This window comes from Rhinopithecus roxellana, chromosome 11 (assembly GCF_007565055.1).
Source record: "Rhinopithecus roxellana isolate Shanxi Qingling chromosome 11, ASM756505v1, whole genome shotgun sequence".
In the NCBI taxonomy this organism is placed as follows: domain Eukaryota; kingdom Metazoa; phylum Chordata; class Mammalia; order Primates; family Cercopithecidae; genus Rhinopithecus; species Rhinopithecus roxellana.
In genome coordinates, this window is record NC_044559.1 from 21,713,186 (window position 1) to 21,740,822 (window position 27,637).

The 27,637-nt window shown below is 51.0% G+C and overlaps 1 protein-coding gene across 4 annotated transcripts in view; it reads left to right on the plus strand.

Annotated features, from left to right (window-relative positions):
* Positions 1 to 27,637, plus strand: part of SH3PXD2A (SH3 and PX domains 2A) — a 259,285-nt gene that overhangs the window by 104,862 nt on the left and 126,786 nt on the right. For all 4 annotated transcript variants that reach the window (XM_030940384.1, XM_030940379.1, XM_030940380.1 and 1 more), the window contains 2 exons: positions 14,686 to 14,762; positions 26,755 to 26,846. In XM_030940384.1, coding sequence (XP_030796244.1) covers positions 14,686 to 14,762; positions 26,755 to 26,846 — 169 coding nt within the window. The remainder of the gene's footprint in view (positions 1 to 14,685; positions 14,763 to 26,754; positions 26,847 to 27,637) is intronic.

Consider the following 27,637-nt stretch of genomic DNA (forward strand, 5'->3'; position numbering starts at 1 on the left):
TGCTCCTTACTAGTTGTTTGGCCTTGGAAAAGTTACATAACCTCTCTGTGCTTCAATTTCCTTGTTAAACGGGAAGAATAGTGGTATCTATATTGTTGGGCTGTTGTGAAGAATAAGTTAGTTAATATTTGTTAAATGCTTAAAATAGTCTGGCACATAGTAGACATATATAAATATTTATTAAGCAAGGAAACAAATCTATATGTCCCCTGTGCCTACAGTGTTACCTGGTATGTAGTAGCTGCTCAATAAATGTGTAGCGTGAATGACTGAATGACCTATCTATCTTGCAGTCTACAAAAGTCATTCAATAAGATCATGCATGAATTCTGTCTAAGCCACAGAGTTCTATACAAATGAAAGTGGGAATATTATTCTTACCTACTAGGGTGACAGCTTGACAAGGGTTAAAGATACACTCCCTTATTATCCTCATTCATCTTCTCTGCCTTGCATACTCTGCATTCTGTTGGTCTGGGGGAAATGCCTGGAGCTGAGACATCTCAGTGGCAGAAAAAGTCCCTTTCCTGCTGCAGTGTTCTGTGGCAGTGCCAGCCTCTCTGCATGGCCTAGCACTGCCCTACCCTGCTTAGCGTTAGGCCCTCATTGTGGGTAGTGCTGACAAAATTGTTCACAGGCAAAGCAAAGCAAGCTCTTAAGCAGACAAACAATTGGCTGTGTAGCATTTTGCTATATGCAGATTTTAAATATAAATAAAAGAAACCAAAAAAAAGCCCGTGTCCCTCAACGAAGCAACCTGAATGGACACGGCAGAAAGAGCATTGACCCAGGAGTCAGGTGCTGGGTTCTAGGCTCAGGCCTGCCTCAGCTTGTGTGTGGAATAGGGACCATCCCATCAACTCTCTGAGCCTCCCCAGGTCTGGAAGGTATTAGATTCTCTCAGTAATTCTCAGCCTCAGAGGTACATGAGAATCGCTCAGGGGGCTCATGAAAAAGGCAGACTCTCGCCCTGTCCATCCCCTTCCACTTGAATTCGGAGTGTCTGGGCAAATTTTAGGAACTTCATTCATTACCAATGTTCCAGATATCTCTGATTCAGGTAACGCAGGGACCCTGTCCTCCCGAGAGGAGTGTTAGGCTTTGTAGTAGTTACCTGGGTAACAAATCTTCCCCCAAAATGAGCAGCTTAAAACGATAATAAAAGGCCAGGCATGGTGGCTCATGCCTGCAGTCCCAGCACTTTTGGAGGCCAAGGTGGGAGGATCACTTGAGCCTGGGAGTTCGAGACCAGCCTGGGCAACATAGAGACCCCCATCTCTACAAAAAAAAATTTTAAATTAGCTGGGCATGGCATCGTGCACCTGTGGTCCCAGCTACTTGGGAGGCCAAGGCAGGTGGATCACCTGAGGTCAGGAGTTCGAAACCAGCCAGGCCAACATAGTGAAACCCCATCTCTACTAAAAATACAAAAATTGGCTGGGTGTGGTGGCACGTGCCTGTTGTCCCAGTTACTTGGGAGGCTGAGGCAGGAGAATTACTTGAACCCAGGGGCAGAAGTTGCAGGGAACCAAGATCATGCCACCATACTCCAGCCTGGGTGATAAGAGTGGGACTCCGTCTCAAAAATAAAAAGAAGAAGGAGAAGAAGAAGAAAGACTTCAGGAAGAAGGGCTTCAGGCAGGGTCTGAAGGTTCTGGTGTCTTCTCAGCATGAACATTATGGTCCTCGGCCTTGGAGGTCCAGGAACTCAGACAGTTCTGCATATGCAGCTGTAGTGGCTTTGGTGTGCTCTGTGTGGCCATTCAGTCTCTGGCACCTTTCATAACCCCACCCCCGGGACCTCCCGGCATGCGTCCTGATGCACTTACCCACTGGACTCCCTTCAGCTTCTCAGATGTGCCTGTCTCTTCAGTCTCTGGGCCTCTGCTCAGACTCTCCCTCTACTTGGAACACTCTTCCCACTCACCTTTGCCCGGCTTACTCTAACCACTTCCTCAGACCTGTCTCCCTCCTGCATGTGCCTGTCACAGCCGACACATCACAGCACAGTACCCATGCACAGTGTCCTTTGCGAGGGCAGGGACCGTCACCATCACACCCCAGCCCCCAGCACAGTGCCGGCATTTGGGAGGGAGTGAATGGGTGTTGCGTGTTGGTCCTTCTTTTGGGGATGGGGTAGGGTTGAGATGTGCCCTGTCAGGAAAGCTGGCCACAGGTTGCTCAGCCCGGGGCTCAGAGAAAGGAAGGAAGATAACAGAATCATTAGGAGTGTAGGCACGTTTAGTCTGCCTAAAGAAAGAGACTGTGGCACACCCAATCCCAGCTCTCCCACTTCCTTGCTGTGCAACCTTGGGCAGGGCACTCAAGTTTTCTTACCTTCAGTTTACCCATCTGTAAAGTGAGATAACAACAGCACTCAGTACGTTGCTCAGAGGTTGTTATGAGGATCAACTGTCATGATAAATATAAAGAACATGGCACAGGGCTTGGCACATACCAAGGGCTCAATGAATGTTACGTCCTCTTAATGTTACTGTCACCATCCTTGCAGGAGAGGGTTGGAACCACAGAAAATGCTGGTGGGAGGTTGATGAAGAGAGTTGACTGTCTGGGCTCAGTTTTGCCAACAGAGCCAAAGCTCAAGAAAAGCAGGTTTTGGGCCAGGCGCAGTGGCTCAAACCTGTCATCTCTGCACTTTGGGAGGCTGAAGTGGGTGGATTACTTGAGCCCAGGAATTCGAGACCAACCTAGGCAACATAGTGAGACCTTATCTCTACAAAAATAATAAATAAATAAGTAAATAAATAAATAAATAAATAAATAAAATGAAAGCAAGCTTTAGTGGACCGTGTCCATCCCAAGAGAGGCAGGCAAACTCCCCTGTGGCTGCCCAGACCGGCCTGTGGTTTTGGACCCTTTACCGATGGGCCTCTGCATCCTGCGGCTTTTCCTCTGTCTCAGAACCTCAGAAGTAAGTGGGCGTCTTTCAGCATCATCACTGCAACCCAGGACTTCCATCCGCCTGCCCCACAGCCTCCTCATCTGGGTGGGCCATTCTGCGGTGTCTCTCTGAGCCACAGAGGCCTTGTGCCCCTCACCCAGCCCCCCACACTGTGGGCCATGCCACAGGGAGAGGCTGCCGGGAAGCTCTGCCCAGCGTCCCACCGTCTTTCCTGAGGGCAGCCTCCCCTGGAGGGAGGAGCCAAGACTGCACAGGCTGAATGGGGCCCTTTATTCCCAGCTCCCACAGGGAGGGCGCAGAGCCACTGCCCACCACGCCCACCACACCCACGCCCACATGGAGGGGGGCAGCTTGGCCCAGATGCCGGCCTCTGAACTAACCACACTCTGGCCCCACTCTGTCTGGGTCCTGGAGGGCGAATCCACCCTTCTCCCTAGCCCTGGCTGAGGCTGCCGTTCCTAATATGTGGGGTGAGCTGTATTTGCTAGTCCTCCAGGAGTCTGGGGGTGTGTACATGAGAGACAGCCTAGAGCAAGCCAGTGTGAACACACACACGCACTCACCATTCAGCAAGGCGCGGTCAGGGTCCCACCACTCGCCATTCACCAAGTCGCTATGTGCCAGTCCTTGTGCTGGGCCCTGAGGATAAGTTCCTGGGCTTCACTGGCCACAGGAAGCTTGCATTCTGTCCTGAGGGAACGCTGTAAAGAGTCAGGTTCAGAAGATCATTAGCAATGGTGGCAGAATCTCAGAGGGAAACAACAGAGGCCGGGGAGAGAGGGCACGTGGTCACCAAAGGCCTCCCGATGAGGGGTACAAGACAATGGCTGGGCAAAGGGCAGCAGGAACAGTGCACAGGAACAGGGACAGCGAGCACGCAGGCCCTGAGGTGGGGAAGAGCAGGATGTGTCTGTGGCATGGGCGGAGTGACAGGAGATGGGCGGGCAGAGAGAGAGGCAGGAGCCGAATCCTCCCCGGCCTCGAGGGCCGCAGAAGGGAGTTTGGATTTTATCCTCAGTGCCCTGGGCAGTCACTGAAAGGGTTAAGCAAGAGTTATGGTTTGAGAATATTATTCTGAGGCCAGGCACAGGTGGCTCACATCTGTAATCCCAGTACTCTGGGAGGATCGCTTGAGCCCAGGAGTTCAAAACCAGCCTGGGCTACATGGTGAAACCCAGTTTCTACAAAAAGTTAGCCTGGTGTGGTGGTGCACGCCTGTAATCCCAGCTGAAGTGGGAGAATCACTCAAACCCGGGAGGCAGAGGTTGCAGTGAGCCGAGATCACTCACTCCCCTGCACTCCAGCCTGGGCGACAGAGCCAGACCCTGTCTCAATAAATAAATAAATAAAAATAAAAAAGAAAGAAATGGTTCTGGTCCCACTGCTCTAGAATGCTGCTCAAAAAGACTTCCATTCCATTTGGTTCAGCAAAGATGTGTTAGTCCCTCCATGGGCCCGGGACAAGGTGCTTTATCACTAGCAGACACCCATAAAATTCCAGTGGACCCACCTGGGGTGAGGGAGAGAAAGATACTGTTCCCTTCAGCCTGGCTCTGCTTGCTGGGTATGGGAACCTCCGAACCAGAATTTGGGAGATTGTTCTTCCTTCCAAGGTGCGCTGATGCTTTGTGCAAGTAAGCCGTGGCTGCAGGAGGGTGAAGGCTTCGCTCTGTCGTGAACCGCAGTGGGCTTTTGCAAGTGTGTTTCCCTGGGTGTGTGGGAGAGGGGGTGGGGAGTGCTGGAGCGGGGAGACACACCTGTGTGAGTCACCCTAGAATGCCCCAGGAGGCGGGTGGAATGAATAATCGACCTCCTCACCATTGTGTCACGTCCTCTGCCCTCTGAGTTGGGGCTTGGAGAAACGGAAGCTGTGTGGGAGACACAGATGTGTTTATGGGGTGGGTGAATCAGGAAGGGCAGCCACAGACTGAGGGGAGCTCATGTTTGGCCTTGGTGGGAAGCCAGGTGGATGGACTGGGTGCCTGGGAAATGCTTCTGGTACTTGGATTCCACATGGCCAGCAAGGAGACAGGCAGGGCCCACCCCACCCCATCCCACTTGCTTGACCTGGAAGTGTCAACTCATAAGAGATCCCATTTGTCCACCATTTACCATGGGCTGGGCTCCGTGTTAAATGCTTTTACAGACTCATTCACTGGCTCCTCACAATAGTCCTTTGCATTAGACATTACTGCCCCCCATTTTGCAGTTTGAGGAAACTGAGATTCAAATAGGTTGTGACTCATCCCCTGTCACATAACAGTAACTGGTAGAGCCAGATGTACCAGTCAGTGCTCTCCTGGTGACAAGAAATAGACCCATCTCAATCTGGCTTAAGAAAAAAGGGGAAACTTATTGGTTCACATAACTGAAAACCAAGAGTAATGGTTTCAGGCATAGCTGGATCTAGGGGACCAAAACGTGTCTCTTAAGCCCTCAGCTTTGCTCTCTTTTCTGTTGACTTAATTCTCCGATAGGCTTCCCTCAGATGGTAACAGAGATACATAAAGATGCTTCCTAGCAGCCTGGGGCTTGGCATTTATGAGTTAGCAGCAACTGTAGAGAGAGAACACGTCTTTTCCTGGTAGTTCCAGCAATAGTCCCAGGCTGATTCCCACTGGACCAGCGTGGGTCACATGCCCATGGCTGGACTGTACTGACTGATCAGCCCCAGATTTTGGGATAGGATCAGCCCCACTGAAATCCCATGGACACTGAATGAAGGAGGGATTGTTTCCCAAAAGAAAATTAGGGCACTGTAATAATTAAAAGCTGGCAGGCAAAACCTACCAATGCCTACCATGCTAGACTTCAAGCCAGAGGCAGCATCTTGGCTCTAAAGAGAGATTCATGGGAGCCAGAACTCGGGGCATGGCGTCAGTATGCCTCGGGCTGCTGACCTTCCCCATGGGGATTGTGTCTTTCTGGAACCTGCATGTGCCCACTGCTTCCAGCCTCAGCATCTAGACCTTACTCCTGCCTTCCCCCAGCCCAAGTAAATGGCAACAAAGCCAGATGTTGCAAGTGGAGAAGCAGGATTGGGTGTCAGGGTGTGATCTGAGCCAGATACAAGGCTGTAGACTCTGGGGATGTCATCTCAGCTGCACCAGAAGCTGGAGGCAGCCCAGCAGGGGAGCAGGTGACCTGCAGTCCCCAGGCTGCAGAGAGTGAGAGGTGACATGTGAGTTTCAGGGGCAGCACTTAAAAAGAGAAGCAGTGGCCTGCCCATCAGCCGCTCCCACCCTAGCCTAGGCAGGACTAATCCAGGTGAAAGCTGGGTGGCCCCATGGTCAGGAAACAGCTGAACGTCAAGGGCAGGGCCAGCTTTCAGGAAGACAGGGGAGCCAGCAGAGGCTGTTAAGCCGTTATTCTCCCCTGCCCATTACATCCTCTTCCATCAAGGCCTCTGTGCTCTTTGCTCTCTTCCCCAGCGAGACCCTGTTGTTGAGTGAGAAGCCAGTGCCTGCTCATATTTAGGTGTGAATGGTTAATACAGCTTACTGTACCATTCTCCAGGGAGAAGTTTATATATCTTGACGAAAATCTTGAAGAAACTAAATTCTGATTCTGCAGTCTCGGACATCAAAGAAGTAGGTTGTGAGTTTGTTGGTTTGTTTGTTTTTAGAGTTAGGTATTCTTAGGGCCTAGGGCACACCCTCTTGGTGTCTGCTTGCTTTAAACCATCAGAAGTCCCAGACTGAGCCAGGTGCAGTGGCTCAGGCCTATAATCACAGCACTTTGGGAAGCTGAGGCAAGAGGATCGCTTAAGGCAAGGAGTTCGGGACCAGCCTGGGCAACATAACAAGACCCCATTGCTATAAAAATGTAGCTGGGTGTTGTGTGCACCTGCTACTTGGGAGGCTGAGGTGGGAGAATCGCTTAAGCTCAGGAGTTCAAGGCTGCAGTGAGCTACGATAGAGACACTGCCCTCCAGCCTGGGTGGCAGATGAGATCCTGTCACAAAAACAAACAAAAAAAGAGTCCCAATCTGCCTCTTCTTGGACCAGCTTGGATCACCGAGCCTCAGTGACTCTGTGAGTTGGGGGTTGGTAACAGCCTCTCTGAAATCAAACAGACTGAGAATGAAAGAGGGGTCGTTTGTGTTTTGTTTTTCATGGCGAAGAAAGCCCCATTAGTGGAATCATGGTTATATTCTCTCTGCCCTCCTCTACCCAGGGCCCTTCATTTAAGAGCTTCTATTGGGAGTTATACTTGATATAAATGACGAATTGATGGGTGCTGACGAGTTGATGGGTGCAGCACACCAACATGGCACAAGTATACATATGTAACAAACCTGCACGTTATGCACATGTACCCTAGAACTTAAAGTATAATAATAAAAAATAAAAAAAGAAAAAAAAAAGAGCTTCTGTCTTCATCAATCTGTCAGCAAACAGCACGGATGGAGGCGCCTGATGAGAGCAGCTGGACATGGGGTCCTTGGCTGGCCCAGCCCACTTTGCACAGGGACGTGGTCAGGTCTCAGGACCACGGAGAGCTGTGGGAGTAGGAAACTGAACCTCTCCTCCTTCCTTCCACATGCATTGCCTGTGTCTTATCACCCCACGAGCATGCATGTTACCCTTGCAGCGGGAGGGAGGTTCCCTCTAGGAATCCTCACATCTACTTTCCTCCAGTTCATCTGGGAAATCTGTTTGTCTCTTCTCTCCTGGGTGTCACATCACCCCTCAAAACCAGAGAAGGACCCGCCTCCCCCATTCCCTTGGCTTCAGGTCCCCACAGCTTGCCTCTCTCCTCTCAGGCTCAGAGACCCCAGAGCTGCTCTGTCCAGACACTCCCCTGTCCCCCATGAGGGCTTCAGGCTGCACCCATATCCATTTCACCCAGCCCCATGCCAGACATTTCCAGGGATTCAGGGAGTATAGAAACTACCCCTGTCCTCAGGGCCACTGAAGTCCACTTAGGGATATAGGGCCCTGTCAGGTGGCTGGTCTGCCCTGTGGCTCTCCCATAACCACACTGTGGTAGGTTGAATAACGGTTGAATTAATAAAGGTTGAATCTCCCAAAAAGGTATGTCCAAGTCCTAACCCCTTGAAACCTGTGAATCTGGCTTTATTTGGAGAAAAGGGTCTTTGCAGATGTAATTAAAGATCTTGACATGAGATCATCCTGGCTTTAGGGTGGGCGCTCAACTCAGGGACAGGTGTTCTTATAAGAGAAAGGCAGAAGGAGACGTGAGACACAGGCATGGGACGGGAAGGCCATGTAAAGACCGAGACACAGATCGCAGTGATGCTGCTACGAGCCAAGAGATGCCTGGGGCCCTCAGAAGCTAGAAGAGGCACGGAAAAATGCTCCCTGGTGCCTCCAGAGGGAGCATGACCCTGCTGGTGCCTTGATTTCAGACTTCTGACCTCCAGAACTGGCAGATAATACATTCCTGGGTTGTTGTTTATTTTGAGACAGTCTCACTGTGTCACCCAGGCTGGAGTACAGTGGTGCAGTCACGACTCAGTGGAGCCTCAACTTCCCAGGCTCAAGCGATCCCCCTACCTCAGCCTCCTGAGTAGCTGGGATCACAGGTGTGCGCCACCATGCCTGGCTGGCTTTTTTTTTTTTTTAGCATTTTGTAGAAACAAGGTCTCACTATGTTGCCTAGTCTGGTCTTGAACTCCTGAGCTCAAGTGATCCTCCAGCCTTTGCCTCCCAAACAGCTGGGATTACAGGCATAAGCCACCATGGTCTGCCAAATTCCTGTTGTTTTAAACCACCGGGTTTATGGTCATTTGTGCCAGCAACCTTAGGTGACAACTGCATCCCACCTTCCTTTCTGTTCTTAGACCCAGTTAGAAGGGCAGGAGGGCTGTCCTTGGAGCATGAGGCCTCTGCACCGTGCGGTCTGTGGACTGCAGGCCTGCCTGTGCTCTCCCCTGTTTCTTAGGCAAGTCTCCCTCGACAGCCTGGCCTCTCTGGGTTACATTGAGGGGAGGGGGTTGTGAGCATCTGTATCCTTGGAGGACAGGGTGGCTGGGAGGAGCTGGCCCTCCTTGAGCCCAAGGGGCTGCTGACCTGTTGCTATAAGTCAGGGGACACTTTGAGAAGGTGAGAGGGGCCCTGAGGAGGGCGGCTTCCTGACAAATTCTCTAGGACAGAAGGGACCAGAGGGCCAGAGTGGGGTGACTGCCAGAGGGTCCTAGAGGTTGGCAAGGAAGGGCCAGAGAAGCATTCAAGGAAGGCTTCATGGGGAGGCAGCATGGAACAGTGCCTTAAGGACAGAATGAGGGTTGAATAGGCAGGCCCCAGGGCACTTAGAATAAAACCAGACTCTTTTCTGTGGCTGCAGGCTCCTCTCTTTTCTGTCTTCCATCATGTCCAGTTCCTTCTGCCCCAGGGCCTTGGCTGTGGTAGTTCCCTCTGGCTAAGCCCGCTTGTTCCAGAGCTTTGCATAGCTGCTCTTTCTCTTCCTTGAAGTCTCCACTGAAGCCCAGAGAAGCTTCCTTGACCATTCTCTGAGTTCTTCCCTCCAGGCACCCCTCTTCACATTGCCCTGTGTTATTATCTTTGTAGAGGTGGGGGAAGACATGGAAGTGTAACCAAATTACTCACTAGGTATGAAAATGTGTACTGCCTTCTTCCCATGCCCACTCCCTTCCCAATTGGAAGGTAAACTCCTGAGAGCAAGGCCCTCATCTCTCTGGTTCACTGCAATGCTCCCAGCACCTGGAACAGAGCCCAGCACAGCAGGCCTCCATCAAGACAGTGCTGGGTGGATCAAGGGAAGGAAGGATGGAAGGAAAGAAGGAAAGGCAAGGGGAAGTCTTCCAAGAATGAATGGTGTTCCAGGTGGCAGAAAGACAGGGAAGAAGGAGTTGTACACGCATGCATAGACACTGTGAGTGTGAAGAGGAGAGGCTGCCAGGAATAGATTAGCCTGCTCAGACCAGAAGAGGTCCCGAGGCCAGCCCTCTCTTATGGCGCCTATAATCAGTGCCCTCTTATTACCTCTACAAATGGGTCCTAGTTCATGGAGGTAGCTACCAAACTCTTCATGGCTGGTATGGGGACCCTGGCCAGTGGTACTGTGTCTGGTGATTCTATTGTCAAGGGCCCCAGTCCCTGGCTGTCATGGGAGTCCATCCCATAGGTACCACTTTCCCAAGAAGAGCCCTGGAGGCTGTGGTTGGTCTAGGGGTTTAACTGTTCTCATCTCCCTTCACGTGCAGAATAAAATCCAAAGTCCTCGCGGTGACTCTCAAGGCTTTACATGATCCAAGTGCAAAGATCATGGCTCCCCCCAACTCTCTAAGCTTTAAAACCTCAGGTTGAAATCCCAGCTCAGCCACTAGATAGCTGTGTGACTTTGGACAGGTCCTTCAACCTTTCTGAGCTGCCATCTAGGACAAAATGGGCCTGGTTAAAATACTTGCTTCAAGGTTGTTGTGAGGATGAAGGGAGGGAATTCAGTGAAAAGCTCTTAGTGTGCACCTGGTGTGCGCTGAGCTCTTAGCTACCATTAACCCTTTCCTCCCTCCTCCTCTGCCCGCTAACATCCCCACTATAAATCAGTCTTAGGGCTTCCAGAGGGAGCGGCCACAGAGCCCAGGCCCCCGATGAGCACACAGCAGTCCCAGTGAAGGGGCCTGTTTCAGGGTCACAAAGCCAGCCTGTGGCCTGGGTGGGACTTGAACCCAGGACTCCCACCGGAGGCCCCCACTCTCCGCTGGTCTCACCCCAGCCCAGCCCAGAGTGGCAGGAAGAAGAACCTCCAGTTGCTGCTTGGAAGTAGCTGCACAGCTTCTTCTCCGCTTTCAAGACTGAGTTAATCCTGATGAGTTAGGTCTGTTTCAGGCCGTGCGATCTTCCTTGCGATGCTCATAAGATTTCTGGGGCGGCATCTGGATGGCTTCGAAGACTCTGGCAGAAGCTGAGCCCCGCCGTCAACGGGCTGCGCTACGTTTACAAGAGGCCTTTAATGCCCTGTGGTCTCGGCTTCCTTAATGGGGATTTTCCTCCCCCTCCTTTTTCTCTCCCCCTTTTGGCTTTCAGAGTGTGGTTTGGATTCCTAACAGAGAAGTCAAGACCGGAGAATCCCTTCCAGGCCCTCCCTCCCTCTCTCCCCCACTGGCCAACTGTGCCAAAGCCCTGGGAAAAGAAAACGTTGCTTCTAAAGGATTTCAGCGGGAAAAAGAGGGAAGCCCCATTGGGCTTCCAGAAACTCAACTGGGAATTGGCTTGTGCAGAAATTCTCCTCTGACCTTGCAAGTGAGCAGCAGATCCAGGAGCCTGGTGGGGAGGACTGGGCAGCTCCAGGTGCAGTGGCCTAATGGCCTCACTCAGATTGCAGGCTGGAGGGGCAGGGCAGGGTCCTGTGCTTGGGGCCAGCATGGGGAGGGGTCAGGCAGCACCCTCTCACCTACCTCCCCACCCCAACCTATCCCTCCCTTCTCTGGATCTCCTACACCTGTGGAGGTCTCTGTGCTCCTTAACTAGTTTTTAAAATGAGTTCTTCCCAGCACTTTGGGAAGCCAAGGCGGGCGGATCACCTGAGGTCAGGAGTTCGTGACCAGCCTGACCAACATGGAGAAACCCCGACTCTACTAAAAATACAAAATCAGCCAGGTGTGGTGGCACATGCCTGTAATCCCAGCTACTTGGGAGACTGAGGTAGGAGAATTGCTTGAACCCAGGAGGCGGAGGTTGCAGTGAGCCAAGATCGCACCATTGCACTCCAGCCTGGACAACAACAGCGAAACTCCATCTCAAAAAAAAAAAAAAAAAAAAGAGTTCTAGAGTTCTGTCTGCAACTAGGACAGGAATGATCTAAGCCTCAGCCAGAGCTTTGGCTAACCTTGAGATTGGGGGCTGGGGGGGAACCCTATTTACCTTCCCATCTCCCTCCTTTCTTTTTTGTCCCCCAACAGGATGAGAAAGGGCAGGAGTGCCATTTTTGGAGGCTGAGGCCCTGATCCATGCAGGTCTGTGGGCCCTGCCCCCACCCTCCTGTGGTCCCCCTGGGTTTCCTCTGTATCTCAGATGGTCCTTCAGGGCCCTGCTCATATGGCTGGACCGCAGGTGTCATTGGGTCTGGGCATCACTCAGCTTCTGACAGACAACTGCCTTCATTAGAAAGGCCCAGAATTCCAGCCCCAGGACCACCCATCTTCTTGGCAGTCCTGAGCTTAAGTCTCCTCATGTTTTTATTTTTACACAGCCTCCCCCGGCCTCACACATGTAGCCTGTGGCATGCGAGCAATCAAGCGACAGGCAACCAAAAAAGGGTAGAAGGCAAAGAGGCAAGGGAATACCGAATCTGTGACATCTTCCCCCAAGGAACAGCGGCGTCGCCAGTGTCTGGATAAATCACGTTTTATCTCCTTTCAAGAGGAACACAAAGCAGAGCCGCTTCATCTTGATGATGTTGTCTGTCTGCACAGTGTTGTCCATCTGACAGGGAGATGGCCCGGCTCTCTGGCTTCAGAGAGAAGACAACGACGGAGAGCTTGAGCAAGAGTCCAGGAGAGGAACAAGAATGACCCAGCAAGCACTTCTTGAGCATCTGCTGAATGCAAAGCCTAGTGCTCCATGGAGTGTAGGGGCAGACAGGAGGGGTGAGCTGCAGAGCCATCATAGAGAGATGAGATATACCCACAGGAAGCAGGTCACATGCTATCGGACGTGGTCACACGGACGTGGTCACACGTTCCACTGTCTGACTTCAGCAGGGCTTGCGACCAATGCTTGTGGTGGCAGGGAAGTCAGGGGTGGCTGCAGCTGTGGTTTTCATGGCCCCTGGGTCCCCTGTCTGTTCACTTCTGCCTACCAAAGGCTGCTCACCAGAACCACTGGGGCTCTCCACCTCAGGGTTTTGTCTAGCCATGGGCACACACTCAGCCAGACGTGCTAGAGTTAACGCCCTCAGAGGCAGCCCTCAGTGACAAACGGAGTTGGTGGGTAGATCTCCAGCCTCCATGTGTCAGGTACTTTCTCTGTCATCTCCTGGAGCAGCCCCAGCAGAATTGAGCTCTAGCTGCCCACCATGACTAACTGGCCTGATAACACTTCCTTCCCCTCCCTGCCCTTACCGTCCCACTCCCCTAATGATATTTCTTGGGATCGCCTCCAAAACAAGTCAAATCCTTATTGCTGGGGCTGCATCTGGGGGAATAATCTAAATCAAGGTGATGACTTTTCTGAGTACGTCACTCAGACCTTGACAGAAGCAGCTGGCGTGGATTCGTGAGCAGTCTACCCGTCTGCTCACATGCAATGGAAATGATCTTAATTGGGTCTCCTTTAATTCAAGTTATGAAAACCCATCTTCAACTCATTTAAATGAAAAAGAAAATGGTATTGTTTTATGTAGCTGAAAAGGACCAGGTTGACCCTAGTTTAGGAACAGCTACCCATATCCAGCTGCTGAAATAATGTCAAAGGGCTCTGTCGCTCCCTCTCTCCACTCGGCTTTTCAGTCACTCAAGAAGCTTTTACCAAGAACCTGTCTTGTGCCAGGTTCTTTTCTCATTTCTTCCTTTCTCTCATTGCTTTGCTTCTCAGGCCACTAGAGGTGCCAGGCTTTCATCCTGCCAGCTTAGCAACCGTGGGAAAAAGCAGTCTCAGGGCTGACTCTCATTGGCTCGGATCAGGTCCCTCCCCACCGCTGAGCCAATCACTGTGACTGTGGCTGACTAGGCTGCTCCTGTGGCTACCTTTGTTGCTAGGGGGTGTGGCTAGACTTACTGACACCACAAGGACTGGGAGTGGAAGAGGCCTTCTCCAGGGGAAAATTAGGTAGACTGAGGCAACAGATGCCTGTTACAGCTACAGGTGAGCACTTCATCATGTGCCAAGCTCATGGGCCCCGAAATGAGTCACAAGTGCTATAACTCACAGCAGAATGTGGCAGGTAGCCTAGGAATGGATAACGTGTTGTGGATGTTCTGGAAAGAGGGACATTATTCCCCGCTCAGCCAATCAAGGAACACCTTCTGAAAAGGGGGCTTTGGCCCTAGACATTGACAGCCACCTGGCACAGAAGTCAGTTGTGTAAGACCTTGAATATCAGACCAAGGAGTTCAGATTCTAAATTTCTCAGACTAGAAAATAACTATGTCTTGATGCATTTGTTATGATTGAATGTGGCCAGCTTGGGAGAGCCAGCTGGGAAGGTCTGAGGGGCTGGCATTTCCTGTAAGCCTTGCCCATACCTGTAGAGGGGTGTCCCAGCTCAGCTGGCAGCAGTCCGTATGGCTGGAGGCTTTGTGCGCAAAGAGGCCAGGGAACAGTCAGGCTGGGACAGCCATGCTTCCCTTGGTATTGCCTTGTGCCCGCCCTGGAAGGAGCTACCCAGCTAAAATAAGAATAGGAATTCCTGCCCAGCTGGTAGGAACGAATGCCGATTTCTCAAGGAGGGATGGGCCTGAAAACAAAGCATAGCATGTGGGCTGGGCTCTACTTTGTGTTGATTTGCAAGGTCACTTGAGAGCCGCACCCACTCCGGGCATTCATTGATCCTGCCATTAGATCCAGGCGAGGTGGCCTGGCCAAGTCGCTCATTGAATCCCAAGATGGCAGCCTCCAGGGCTCCTCACCTGCCAGAGAGGTCCTGGGCTCTCAGCCTAGGGCGCCTCTTACCCTCCAGGAAAGGTGACTGTTTCTCTCTTGTTTCCTTGACCATGGACTGAGATGGTGGCAGGTAGTGCTGGACTGAGATGCTGAGAAGCCAAGGGAGAGGGAAATAAGAAGGTCGCTGTGGCAGTTTTAGCCAGAATCCCCCACTCATGAGTATCTCTCTTCCAGGCAAGATCCTCTTCCGCAGAAGCCACATCCGGGATGTAGCTGTGAAGAGACTGAAGCCTATCGATGAATACTGCCGGGTAAGAGTGTGTCTGGGGCTGGGGGAGGGGCTTGGGGAAGGCTTCAGGGTGGAGGGAGGGGCCTATCTGCCTGAGTGTCCATCTGTGAAGAAAGGTTGCTGTACAGAACCCTCCTGAGGCCTGGTGTTTCCTGGCCAGAGGGGTGGGTATGGGATCACCCCGTAGCTGGGCCACCCTCTGGGACCCAAGGACCTCGGGTTCACAGCTAAGCTTCTGTGCCTGTCAGGACATATCCATGTTTACAAAACACTGTTTTAAGTCACTTCCTCTGGGAAGTGAACTGAGCTCGGGAGCTAAGTCAAAGAGCCTCCTTCCAGAGGGCTGCTTGCTTCTCTATGTGAGATTTTGCTGGACATAGAAGAACTATTTCTTGGAATTCCTCTTGGGATGTTGTTGGGATCAGTTCAGTAGCATCAGCAGTACACATTTGTTTATTCACCTAAATCTTGGTAACTACAAATGTTCATATACACATCTTTACAGATGCAGGTGTTCACACAAACACACACGCACATGCACATTAACACAGCTGGTGCCAAAGAGCAGGCAGGAGAAGGACAGCAGTGTCATGAGCCAGAGCCCACCTGTCTGTCTTGGATTAGAGCCCAGCGCTCCTGCAGTGAGCATGAGTGGCTACCAGGGGATGAGCAGCCCTCAGTTTCCTTGGCACATGGCCTCTGGAGGGCCAGACTTCCCAGGTTGGAAGCCCTGACTAATTTCATGAACTTGGGCAAGTTACTGAACTTCCCTGAGCCTCTGTTTCCACATCCGTCCAATAGGGAGAACACACAGGGTGCCTCCACATGGTGGTCAGGAGGATGGAATGAGCTGGCACATTGTAAGGGCAACAGCACAGCATCTGGCTCAGAGGAAGCATTCAGCAGAGAGGGAAATAATGTTATTATTTTTACAAAGGGCAAACAATTTGTATTAAATAAGCAAGCAAATGAAAACGTTTTATTATTTTTTAAATTTTATTTATTTATTTATTTATTTAGATGGGGCAAAGTCTTGCTCTGCGGCCCAGGCTGGAGTGCAGTGGTATCATCTCCACTCACTGTAACCTCTACCTCCTGGGTTCAAGCAATTCTCATGCCTCAGCCTTCCGAGTAACTGGGATTATAGGAGCGTGCCACCAGGCCTGGCTAATTTTTGTATTTTTATTAGAGATGTGGTTTTGCCGTGTTGGCCAGGCTGGTCTCAAACTCCTGGCCTCAAGTGATCTGCCCACCTTGGCCTCCCAAAATGCTGGGATTATAGGCGTGAGCCACCGCGCTCAGCCATATTTTTAACACGTTTTTGAGAGAGGGTCTCGTTCTGTTGCCCAGGCTGGTGAAAAGGCTTTATTAAAAGCAAATAAAAAGTTAAAAAGCAAATAAAAAATAAAAACAAGCAAATAAAAAAGCAAACACGAAATAATTTAATGTTTCTACTGGGCACCATTGGCTTTAGTAGAGCTAGAATTTCGTAGTTAAATGAAACCCACTGTGGTTCCTGACTCAAAAATCTTGAGAAGATGTGGTATAATGTGTTATAATGCGGCAAATGAGGTATAAAATTTCACAAGTGCTGGTATTAGAGTATCAGAAGGAGAAGAGCTGGAGTCGAATCCCGGTGCCCACTTACTAGCTATGTGACCTTGGGCAAGCTGCTTTGCCTCTTTGAGCCCTAGTTTCCTCAGCTGTAAAATGAATATAGAAACACTATCTCACATGGGGACTGAGTAGGAAGAATGTGTATCACAGTGTCCTCATACAGAGCTGTTGCAGGAAGACCACTGGAGGCCAGGAGTTCGAGACCAGCCTGGGCAGCATAGCAAGACCTCATCTCTCCAAAAAAAAAGTTTACAATTAGCCAGGTATGGTAGCACACACCTGTAGTTTAGGTGAGAGGACTGCTTGAGCCAGGGGGTCAAGGCTACGGTGAGCTATGATCATGCCACTGCACTCCAGCCTGGGTAACAGGGAATGATCCTGTCCCTAAATAAATAGATAGATAAATAAATAAATAAATATGTTTAAATAAGAACCAACATGCTAAATTTATTAACTGGTATTCCCAAGCCTATAGGAAGAAAAGACAGTGTAGTCTCCATTAAACTGAAGTTTAAATTTCGTGACTGTGCACGTTATACTTGGGTCACATGTTCTGCCTTATTTTAAAAGGATGCCCCAATGCTGGATTCCCTTAAGCTAGAAACTTCTCTTCTTCAGACCAATATTCATTTTTCTCTTTAACAGGCATTCACTGTTTCTGGTTAAATTGATGGCTGTAGCCTGAGATTTTATTTCTCTTTATTCCTTTCTCAAGAAGTTAAATAAATGGGCAAAGCTAATGGAGGAGGGGGCACTGGGCGGGAGGAAGGCTTTTCCTGCTGGGATTTATAGCTCCGATTAGCCAGCCCAAGGCATCTGCAGCTGGGCTCCATGGAAATACTGTCTGCTGGATCATCCGGAGGAGGAAGTGATAGCATCTTATCTCCTGGGATCAGGCTTTGAACAGGACTCCTGATTCAGAGGGGCTCTGGCGCTCCAGTGTGCCATGGGTAGCTGGGGGAGCCATTGAAGTGGGGTCTGCAAGAGGAGGGGCCTCCTAACCTCATTAGCACAGATGGAAACTGCCCAGAGCCAGACAAGGAACGGGGCCACCAAGCAGACAGCCATCTATCTCACAGGCAGTGATTTACTCTGAGAATGACGGGGGTGGGGCAGTACAGAGTGACCTTTAATTCTGCGGAACTAGGAAGCTGGGATCTGTGGTCTGATTGTCTGAGAAACCCACTGACCTTGGAATGGTCTTTAGGGACAAGTCCGTGGCCACTGCCACCCAGCTTTGCATTTCACAGCTTGCCTCCAGACAGGCCACTCAGCATCACTGCCGACCCCAGCCAGGTTCATAGCCAGTGCCGTGTGCAGTCCACTCCACGGCCAGCCCTTCCCCTGTCTCTACCTGCCCTTGTCTACATACTGCCTGGAACCTCTGGAGTCTCTACTTACAGTGCCCTGCATAGCCCACCTGCTTGACTGGCCATCTTCCTTGGACCTGCTAGACAATATGGGCTCAGAGTCTGGGGTTTGATAGGAATTCACATGCACCCAAAATTGTGCAGCTGGCTCTGCACACCGAGCAGCTGGCTCCCTGCAAGGACTCAGACATGGAAAGTCTGACCATGCAGTGGACCTCCCCAGACTTCGGGCTCCCTGCCCTTGCTGGCCAGCCAGTCCCACCACCTAATGGCGGTTTCACAGCCCAATCTCAGTGTTAATTTTTAACATATAAGCAGCAGATTGGATGGGAATCACGGAAAATTTACCACATGCTGACTGAGTGATCGTTTTATGTGGCACTTGAGGGTCAGGTGTCTATGAAGAGGGGTTCCAAAGGCATTTCTTTAACTTCATAAATTAATTTAAAGGACAACATGGTAATGCAGTTAATATTTAATGGTCTGGGACCTCAACAAGTTGAAGACTTTCATCAGACTAACAAGAGTAAGCTCTACCATAGAGGCTTGGACTCACAATTTTTTAAGTGACTCTAGTTACCCCATTCCTAGGGGTGAAATACATGTTTGCAGTATTTGTCCAGGGGATAAAATAAATATTCTAGGGAGCGGTTCAGAGAGGAGTGTGAGAGAGTGTTCGAGAATGATCAACTCACCCTTTGACATGTTAATGACATTTATACAAGTCTCCACTTCCTGGTTGGTACGACTAGAATTTTTTTGCTGCCCAAATAGCTGAGCTTGTTTCTATTATTCGTCTGTCTATGACACATTTGATTTCAGGGATCAATGGCTTTCTTTGTAGGAGGGAAGAGGGATTGGGTGCGGTCAGACTTAGGGGCAGGAAGTCTGAGCCCAACAAGAAGTCAGCGCTGAAGGGTAAGGATCCCCTGACCCTCCCCTCTGCACCTCGCAGACTCATTCATTTTTATTCCCACTTCCCAGACTTGAAAACTGAGGCTATTGCATGGCAGTGGTTCCTAGTCCCAGGTATTCTCCCTTCCACTGTGGGATTTTCCGCCACAGCCAATCATTGGAGCTCTCCCCTTGGGGAGAGTAACGTTGTTCTTGTGGTCCTTGTTCTGAAAGCAAACCTGGCCCAGGAGAGGCCTTGCCAATGGGGAGACTTAGGCAGAGGCCAAGGCTGATCTGTTCATGAGGGGCCTCCCGAGTGGCCTGGTGCTCTGGGAGAACCCAGGTAGTAGAATCTCACCATCTCCCTGACAGACCCAGGAGAAGGAGGAGTTTCTAGGCTGAGATAAAGCAGATCATGTCCCTTTTCTCCTTAAAGACCTTCAGAAGGCTGGGCACAGTGGCTCATGTCTGTAATCCCAGCACTTTGGGAGGTCAAGGTGGGCATTTTTTTTTTTTTTTTTGAGACAGAGTCTTGCTCTGTCACCCAGGCTGAAGTGCAGTGGCACAATCTCAGCTCACTGCAAGTGCTGCCTCCCGGGATTCACACCATTCTCCTGCCTCAGCCTCCCGAGTAGCTGGGACTACAGGCACCTGCCACCACGCCCAGCTACCCAGCTAATTTTTTTGTATTTTTAGTAGAGACGGGGTTTCACCACGTTAGCCAGGATGGTCTCGATCTCCTGACCTCATAATCCGCCTGCCTCAGCCTCCCAAAGTGCTGGGATTACAGGTGTGAGCCACCGTGCCCGGCCAAGGTGGGCATATTGCTTGAGCCCAGGGGTTCGAGACCAGCCTGGGCAACATGGTGAAACCCCATCTCTACAAAAAATACTAAAAGTAGCTGGGCATGGTAGTGCATGCCTATAGTCCCAGCTATTGGGGAGGCTGAGGTGGGAGGGTCACTTGAGCCTGGGAGGCAGAGGCTGCAGTGAGCCATGATTGCACCACTGCACTCCAGCCTGGGCAACACAGTGAGACCCTATTTCAAAATAAAAACGGGCTTCCTTCAGAAGAGTCCCACTGCCCCTGAGAATATGTGAGCACCTCAGCCGGGCCCTCTGTGGGCTGGTTCCAAGTGCTGCTGAGGCCTCAGCTCCTACCTCTCTCTTCCATACCCTGCAGTCCAGTTCAGCAGACACGAGGTCATCCTCAGCTAGCCAGGCCTCCGCCCCTGAGCCTGCGCTGGTCCCCTGCCTGGTTGCACATTCAGCTTCCACAGTGAACTCTTCCATAAGCCTCATGACACCCCAGGAAAAGCTGATCACTCCTGCCATTCTGCCCCCAGAGGACTGCGCCCACCCCCACTCTGCGCATTTCTTCTCTGCGGGAGGGTGACTTCTGTGTGTCCGTCTTCTCCTAGACTGTGAGCTCCTTGAGGGCCACATTTGTCATCTCTGTGTCTTCACTAATAAACAGGAAGCCCAGCCCTAAGGGGATGTCCAGCCAATGCCTGATGACAAGATGGAAAGATCACAAGTAGACAGAACTTCCTCAGAGAGTGACATATCCCCCAGGCCCTGATGTACTAAGGTCCCTTGTGAAATGCCTTAAACTACTACCAAGAATTAGACACCGTTTACATTTCAAAGGGAGTCACTGCTCAGATCCGTCAAAAAGAAAACCCATGTGTTTTGAATACTCTGATTTCAGAAGTTCAGTGAAACCCCAGCTTTCTAGATGGTGACCTAGAAAGAACAGTCCCGGCAGGTTAGAGGCAGCCCCAGAGGTGGGGCTGGAAGGACACAGGTGGGAGGCCAAAGGGGCAGGATGCCAGCCCCCTTGTGCCACACCTCCAACTCCACCCAGGGCAGCTGGGCTTTTACCCATAAGATTTCCAGGGATTAGAAACTGATGCTTTAAAAAAAAAAAAAAAAAAAAAAAAAAAAAAACAAGAAAATAAACTGATGCTGCTGAAAAGAGAGAAGCAATCGAGCCGTGTAAAGAGTGGACTCCTGTGGTGTTTTGCCAAATGCAGAGCTTTCCTCTGTGTCCTGACGCAGGCATTACCCAGAGTGGTGGGCTCTGTGGAGGATGACCGTTTCGAAGCAGAGGGTCTGAGCACAGTCTGCCTGGGCCCCCTCCTGTGCCACTTGTATGTGCAAAGACCAGACTTGTGCCCACCGTATCTGAGTGGAGGTCTCAGAGACACACAATGCAGCCACCCTCTCCCTTGTCTACACCTGCACCATTGGCCATGATGACACTTGGTGCTAAGTGGTAGCTCATGTCATGGCCCCCAGAAAATGGTCTTGAGGGGTAGGAGCTGGAGACTGCAGGACAGTTTAGGACTGGAAAAGGGGAAGCTGGCAGGGTTAACTGATGACAAAACCTGAATGGCTCTTCAGCACCTCATTACTAGTCCTCCCTGACCCAGGTACCCACTACCCCAGCCCTTTTCTGCATGCCATTTCTGTAGATCTGCTCTCAGCCAGCTCACTGACCCCTGGTTTACAGAATGGCACGGTTGGAGGGGACTGAGGCCAGCTCAGCTGATATCCTCCAGGGACCTGCATAGTTCCAGCAGCCCCGCAGGGCAATGCTTCCTGCCACTTGCCCCAGAACCTGAGGGCTAGAAAGTCATGCTCATTTCAGCCCTTCTCCAACCTGAAGTCTTCAGAACCCTCTGAGCTCACCTGAGCTCTATTAAAAAGTCTCAATCAGATTGATTGATAGATCAGACAAATAAATTCACTGGTGATGGTGCTGTTTAGTTAGAGCTGTTAACAGTTAGAGCTGGAAGAAACTTCAAAATGTCTCAAACCTGGATTTGCCCCAGCTGTGTTCCACAGGGTGTCACTAGGAGTTGCTTGGAAAATCAGCACCACGGTCAAATAACTGTGGGTAACGCTAGAGGCAGGAGGGAGTGGATCAGGGCATAGGCTCTGGACTCAGCCTGATTCAAAATTTTGCTACTTATGGCCGGACACCGTGGCTCATGCCTGTAATCCCAACACTTTGGGAGGCTGAGGCAGGTGGATCGCTTGAGGTCAGTTCTAGACCAGCCTAGCCAACTTGGTGAAACCCTGTCTCTACCAAAAATACAAAAAATTAGCCTGGTGTGGTGGCACATGCCTGTAAATCCCACCTACTTGGGAGGCTTAGACAGGAGAATTGCTTGAACCCGGGAGGCAGAGGTTGCAGTGAGCTGAGATCACGCCATTGCACTCTAGCCTGGGTGACAGAGTGAGACTTGGTCTCAAAAAAAAAAAAAAAAAAAAAAAGCTTTGCTACTTGCTAGCTGTGAGGCCTCATGGAATTATATAATCTCTCTGTGCTTTAGTTTCTTCTTCTGTAAAACTAAAATCATGGTCATATTGTCCTCTTAAGAGTTGAAGTGCTGATTAAATGACACAGTCCTACAGGATGTTGTTAGTAGTAGTAAATGCTGGCCTGTACAAAGCTCTACAGGTTTCTTTCCTGCAGGACTTCTCAGAGGCTTTGTGATGGTAACAAACATGGTAATACCCAAGGCCAAGATGGGGGGACCCTCAAGGCAGATTTCACCTGTGCCGACAGAGCTCATTTCACCTCATCAGGGAGTCCTTCCATGAGACATACTTCAGGATTCCATTTTATCTTGGAAGAAATGACAACCAGAGAGGTGAAGTGAGCTGCCTAAGGTCACACAGCAAGTATATAACTGCAGAACTGGAACTGGAATTGACTCCTGTCTCCCATTCCAGTGCTCTTTTGAGTGTGCATCACTGCTTTCTCCTAAGGAATGACGATGGCAGCAATGACACTAATGTTATCACGGCTCACGTTTACTGAGTGTACTCTTTACCAGCCACTGTGCTAGGCTTCTCGTATTCATCTCACTTAACTTCCTAACAGCTAGGTGGGTGCCACATCGCATCCCAGAGCTCAGAGAGGGCAGGTAATGCATCCAGCCTCACACAGCCCATAAATGGCAGAGCCAGGACCCAAACCCGCATCTGCCTGCAGCCCTGAGGTCCTGAGGCTCTGAGGCCCTGACTTTACCATCACATGGCATACATCATGAATGTCTCATGGCAGAATTTTAGACCTAAGCTGGGGTTGCTAACCCTGATATGCCTGTTATCTGGCCCCTACCCTGCTGTTCTCAGAACGGCTGGGCTTGGGGGTGCCCTGGCCCTGGCCATCACCAGCCCAAGCTGCGGGGACTCACTGCTCAGCACCACCCTCTCCTACCAAATGATTTTGGCCAGAGCTGAGCTTTGGCAGTAGCTCTGATGGAAGCTGCTCTGGGCTGAGAGCCTCTTGTCAGCCTGAAATCAGGACGAGCCCTCCACATGGCTCCCCTCAAGGCTCCCTGTTAAATAAAGATGCCACGGTTGTTCCACCAAAAGGCCTCTTTGTCTGAGGCCCTCATGGCCCACGCGTCCTCTGCCTCCAGAATGTGGGTCTCTGTCGGCATGAAGAGCCCCTCTGTTCCCTGCCAGGGCTGGGTGAGCCGTGGCCGGCCAGGGTCTGCGCTTAGGGTGGATGGCAGCACACTGAGCTGGGAGGGCACTAGCGCTCTGGGCCGCTGAAACCCTCCCTCTCCCACCCTGTGTCCCTCCCTCTCCCTTTCAGGGTGGTCACTCGGCAATGACTCTCTGCACACAGCTGGGATTCCTGGTAATGGTTTCCTCCTGCCTTCTGCCCATCCCGACCCTATTGGTGCTCCCTCCTGAGGCCCCCTATCCTCCCTGAATTTCTTTCCCTCCCTCTCACTCCCTGTCTGTCTCTCTCCTTCGTCAGTTTTTCAGTTCCTTTTCCTTCTACCTTCCCAAGGAGAACACAGCATAGACAGTGTGCGTTAAATGAGAACTTGAACACTCTGGGGGCATGCTCCACCCATCTGACCTTCACAGCTTGGGGCTTGGATTCTGCCCCTCTCCTCACTTATGGCTTCACCCCCAGCAGCCTCAGTATCCCCATCATACGTGGAAGCAATGATGTCTACCTCCAGGACAAAATGGGGTGACATGTCATTCGATTTGCTCTCTCTCATCCCTGTAAAACCAGGCACAGCCCCATATGCAGCACACACTGCAAAGCCCTCACTGTTTGGTGGATGACTGGTGGAGTCAAGGGGCCAAGGGCAGGGCCTGACACGTAGCTGCTCATTTAATGTTAATTTTCCTTTTCTGTTTCTTGCCTGTTGATGGAGATGTGTTATGTTAGAGACCCTTGGAAAGCCATGAACCCTGAAAGGAATGACTGGGAGTTACATCATGCTGTCTTATCTGCTATGGTCTGGTCTTGTCTCATCTTGCCTGGGTGTGGGTCTGGCATCGAGAAGGGCCCATCTTGATAGGATGCCTGGTGCTCGATGGCACACTTGCGTTGTTATCTAACCAGCTCAGAGAATAACTAAACCATTACTTTCCTCTTCCTCCATATTATCATTCTATGGATGCAACCTAAGATTATACGTGGGTTTTTTGCCCCACTGTCATGTCCCCTGGCTACTGGATATTGGGCTCATAGACATGGAAACCTTCACTACCTTATCCATTTTTCATTCATTCATTTCTTTAAACAAGTATTAATCAAGTGCCTGCTCTGTCAGGTACTCTACTAGGATCTGGGGACACAGAAGTCAACCGAACAGATTAAAATCCCTGCCTGCAGGGAGCTTACCTTCCAGTGAGTCTTCCCCACCCTCCACGGGTGCCTGCGGGCAGGCCACATGGTCTCCCTGCACCTCCGTCTCCTCACCTGTAGTATGGGGATGGGAATTGTGCCCTCGTGAGGATTTCCTGGAACGACACTCACAGACTCACTGTACTTGGCCCAGGAGCCGCTGGATCCAGGCGTTGCATCTGAAGCTGGTCGTGGTGTGTGAGGTTTCGGGAGGCAGGGGCATGGGACAGGGTCATGTCTTACACACCGGGGGACTTCTCATCAGGAGTGTCTCACAAGCCCTGCGTTTGTTGACTCCTCCAGTCCTGGGTTTTTCTGTCTTCTCCTGGCTCTAGCCCTTGTCTCCCTGTCCCCCATCCCTCAGCCCTGCTTTGGCAGTGTTCTCTCCTGTCTGTTTGGACCAAGGGATCCTTCCTTGCCCCAGCATTTCTCCCCATACTAAATTGAGGGGCCCAGAAAACGGGGCTATACCTGGCCTCACCCTACACCCCCAACCCCTCCATGTCAGACCTGGCCGGGTCAGGGTCCTGCATGCTGGTGTGCAGCATGAACTCTGACTACCTTCTTTTTATTTGATTGTATTGTATTTATTTATTTTTTTGAGACAGAGTCTTGCTCTGTCGCCCAGGCTGGGGTGCAGTGGCGCGATCTCCGCTCACTGCAACCTCCGCCTCCTGGGTTCAAGCGATTACCCTGCCTCAGCCTCCTGAGTAGCTGGCATTACAGGCACCCTCCACCACACCCGGCTAATTTTTGTATTTTTAGTAGAGACAGGGTTTCTCCATGTTGGACAGGCTGGTCTCCAACTCCTGACCTCAAGTGATCTGCCCACCTCGGCGTCCCAAAGTGCTGGGATTACTGGCGTGAGCCACCGTGCCTGGCCTAACTCTGACTACCTCCTGACCTAGTGCATCACTTTCCAGCGGCAGACTCTCCTCATGCCTGGATGACAAGCGCACAGCTGGCCCACACACTTGCCATGACTACTATTTCCCATAGAATGCCCACTGCTCCTCTCTGCTTATCCAAACCCTGCAAACTCCACTAGCCATGCTTATGCCCACTCTTCTAAGAAACCTTTCCACACTCTTCAGTTTACGTTGTTTCTCCAGGCATCCTCAGCTTGGCCTGAAACAAGGCCCTGCTAGTCATGCCCCAGCCCACCTCCTATGGCCCTTCTCCCTTGCTCTGGGCCCTCAGGCCACACTGGCCTTCATTCATCTCCTGGAACCAACATGCTTGATTGCTCTACCTCCACCTTGACCAGTTAATTCTTACCCATCCTTCAGGACTTAGCTTTAAAGAGTCCTTCCTGAAACACTGGCTCCCCATCTTCCACATCTTCTTGGGTTCTGTCAAACTCCATCATAGTGCTGTGTTGTCCTTGGCAGCAATTATCAACTTGTCATGAAATAATTAATTTTGTGGTCAGTGTTTAGGGAGTGTGAATGCCTGGTGCAGCTGGAGCGTGGCTAGTGGGAGACAAGGCTGGGAGGACATGACCTTGGACTGTTGGGTTAGGGATCTTGGACTTACTCTGTGTGCAGAAGGGAATTCCCTCAGGGTTCCAGCAGAATGACTAGCTCCTGAGGACCCTAAGACCCAGGGTTCTAGGGTTCAGTGGTCTTTTTTTTTTTTTTTTTTTTTTTTTTTTTGATACGGAGTCTCACTCTTTCGCCCAGGCTGGAGTGCAGTGGCCGGATCTCAGCTCACTGCAAGCTCCGCCTCCCGGGTTTATGCCATTCTCCTGCCTCAGCCTCCCGAGTAGCTGGGACCACAGGCGCCCGCCACCTCGCCCGGCTAGTTTTTTGTATTTTTTTTTTAGTAGAGACGGGGGTTTCACCGTGTTAGCCAGGATGGTCTTGATCTCCTGACCTCGTGATCCGCCCTTCTCAGCCTCCCAAAGTGCTGGGATTACAGGCTTGAGCCACCGCGCCCAGCCATTTTTTTTTTTTTTTTAAGCTGGTTGACTGGCTGGTTGGATGGTTGGTTGGTTGGTTGACTGGATGGTTGATGGGTAGGTTGATTGGATAACTGGTTAGAGTTTTTTTGTTGTTGTCTTGTTGGTTTGTTGATTAATTGGCTGGTTGGTTAGTTGGTCAGTTAGTTGGCTGGCTAGTTAGTTGAGAGAAATGGATAGAAGGAAGGAAGGGAGGGAGGGAGGAGGGAAGGAAGGAAGGTGGGAGGGAGGGAGGGAAGGAAGGAAGGAAGGAAGGAAGGAAGGAAGGAAGGAAGGAAGGAAGGAAGGAAGGGAAGGAAGTTTGGTTGTTTCATTCATTATTTGATTGGTTGATTTGTTGATTAGTTTTCTGGGTGGACAGGTGGGTGGCTGGTCGACCATGTCTTCCATGGCACAGTTCTTGATCCTCTCTGTCACTGTTGGTGCAAGGTGACACTGTCTTGGTTTCCCTGTTCCCAAGTTCATCACACCTAATGCCCTTTCTTCCTGTCTTTCCACAGGCACTTGTCCGGCTGCCCCCACACATTTCACAGTGTGACGAAGTCTTCCGGTTCTTTGAGGCTCGACCCGAGGATGTCAACCCTCCAAAAGAGTAAGTAATAGCTCAGGCCTCTCCCATGTGCTAGGGAGGCGTGGACTAAAGCGGTGGTCAGCCCAGGGAGGCTGAGGCTGTGGGAACACAAGCAGAATGAGAGCTAGCAGGGCCAGCCGAGCTAAAGAACAGTGGTCCAAAGGAATGGGGGGCATTATTCCCCAGGTTCCTAGTGTCAGAGCCCACTCTTCATTTTCCTTTACCCCAGGGCTGCAAAGTGAGAGTGTCTCTGCATTTGTGGAGCAGATTTTCCTACAAACTCTTTCTGATTCACAGGGTTATTACAAGGAGCAGATGAGATAACAGAAAATATAATGGACATGCCATTGAGACTGCTCAGGGCTAGCACAGTCCTTGCTCTTTGCTGTTACGGCTGCAGAGCTCCCAGCGCGCACTGCCCAGGCTGAAAACTCACCTGCCGAATAACAGCAGTCCTGGGCTGCTCCAACAGATTTTATAATCATCATAAAAAATCATAATGAATTTACCCAGTGTCTTTTATGATAGGCATTATCATATTCAATAGTCCTATTTACAGAGGAGGAAACCATGGCTTGGTGAGGTCAGGTGCTTTTCCCCCAAAGTCATGCAGATGGTTTGACAGGAGACAGGCCAAGACCTGAACCTAAGTCTGTAGTTCCTTGTGGCCCAGTGCTGGCTAATGTTTCCATGTTTGGAGAGAAGCGGGGAACCATGCAGGTCTTTTTTCTCTCTGAAACTGAGATGCTCTGGGCTGGTGGTCAAGATGGCCCACCCAACCATGCTGGTTTCTCACACACAGGATCCAACTC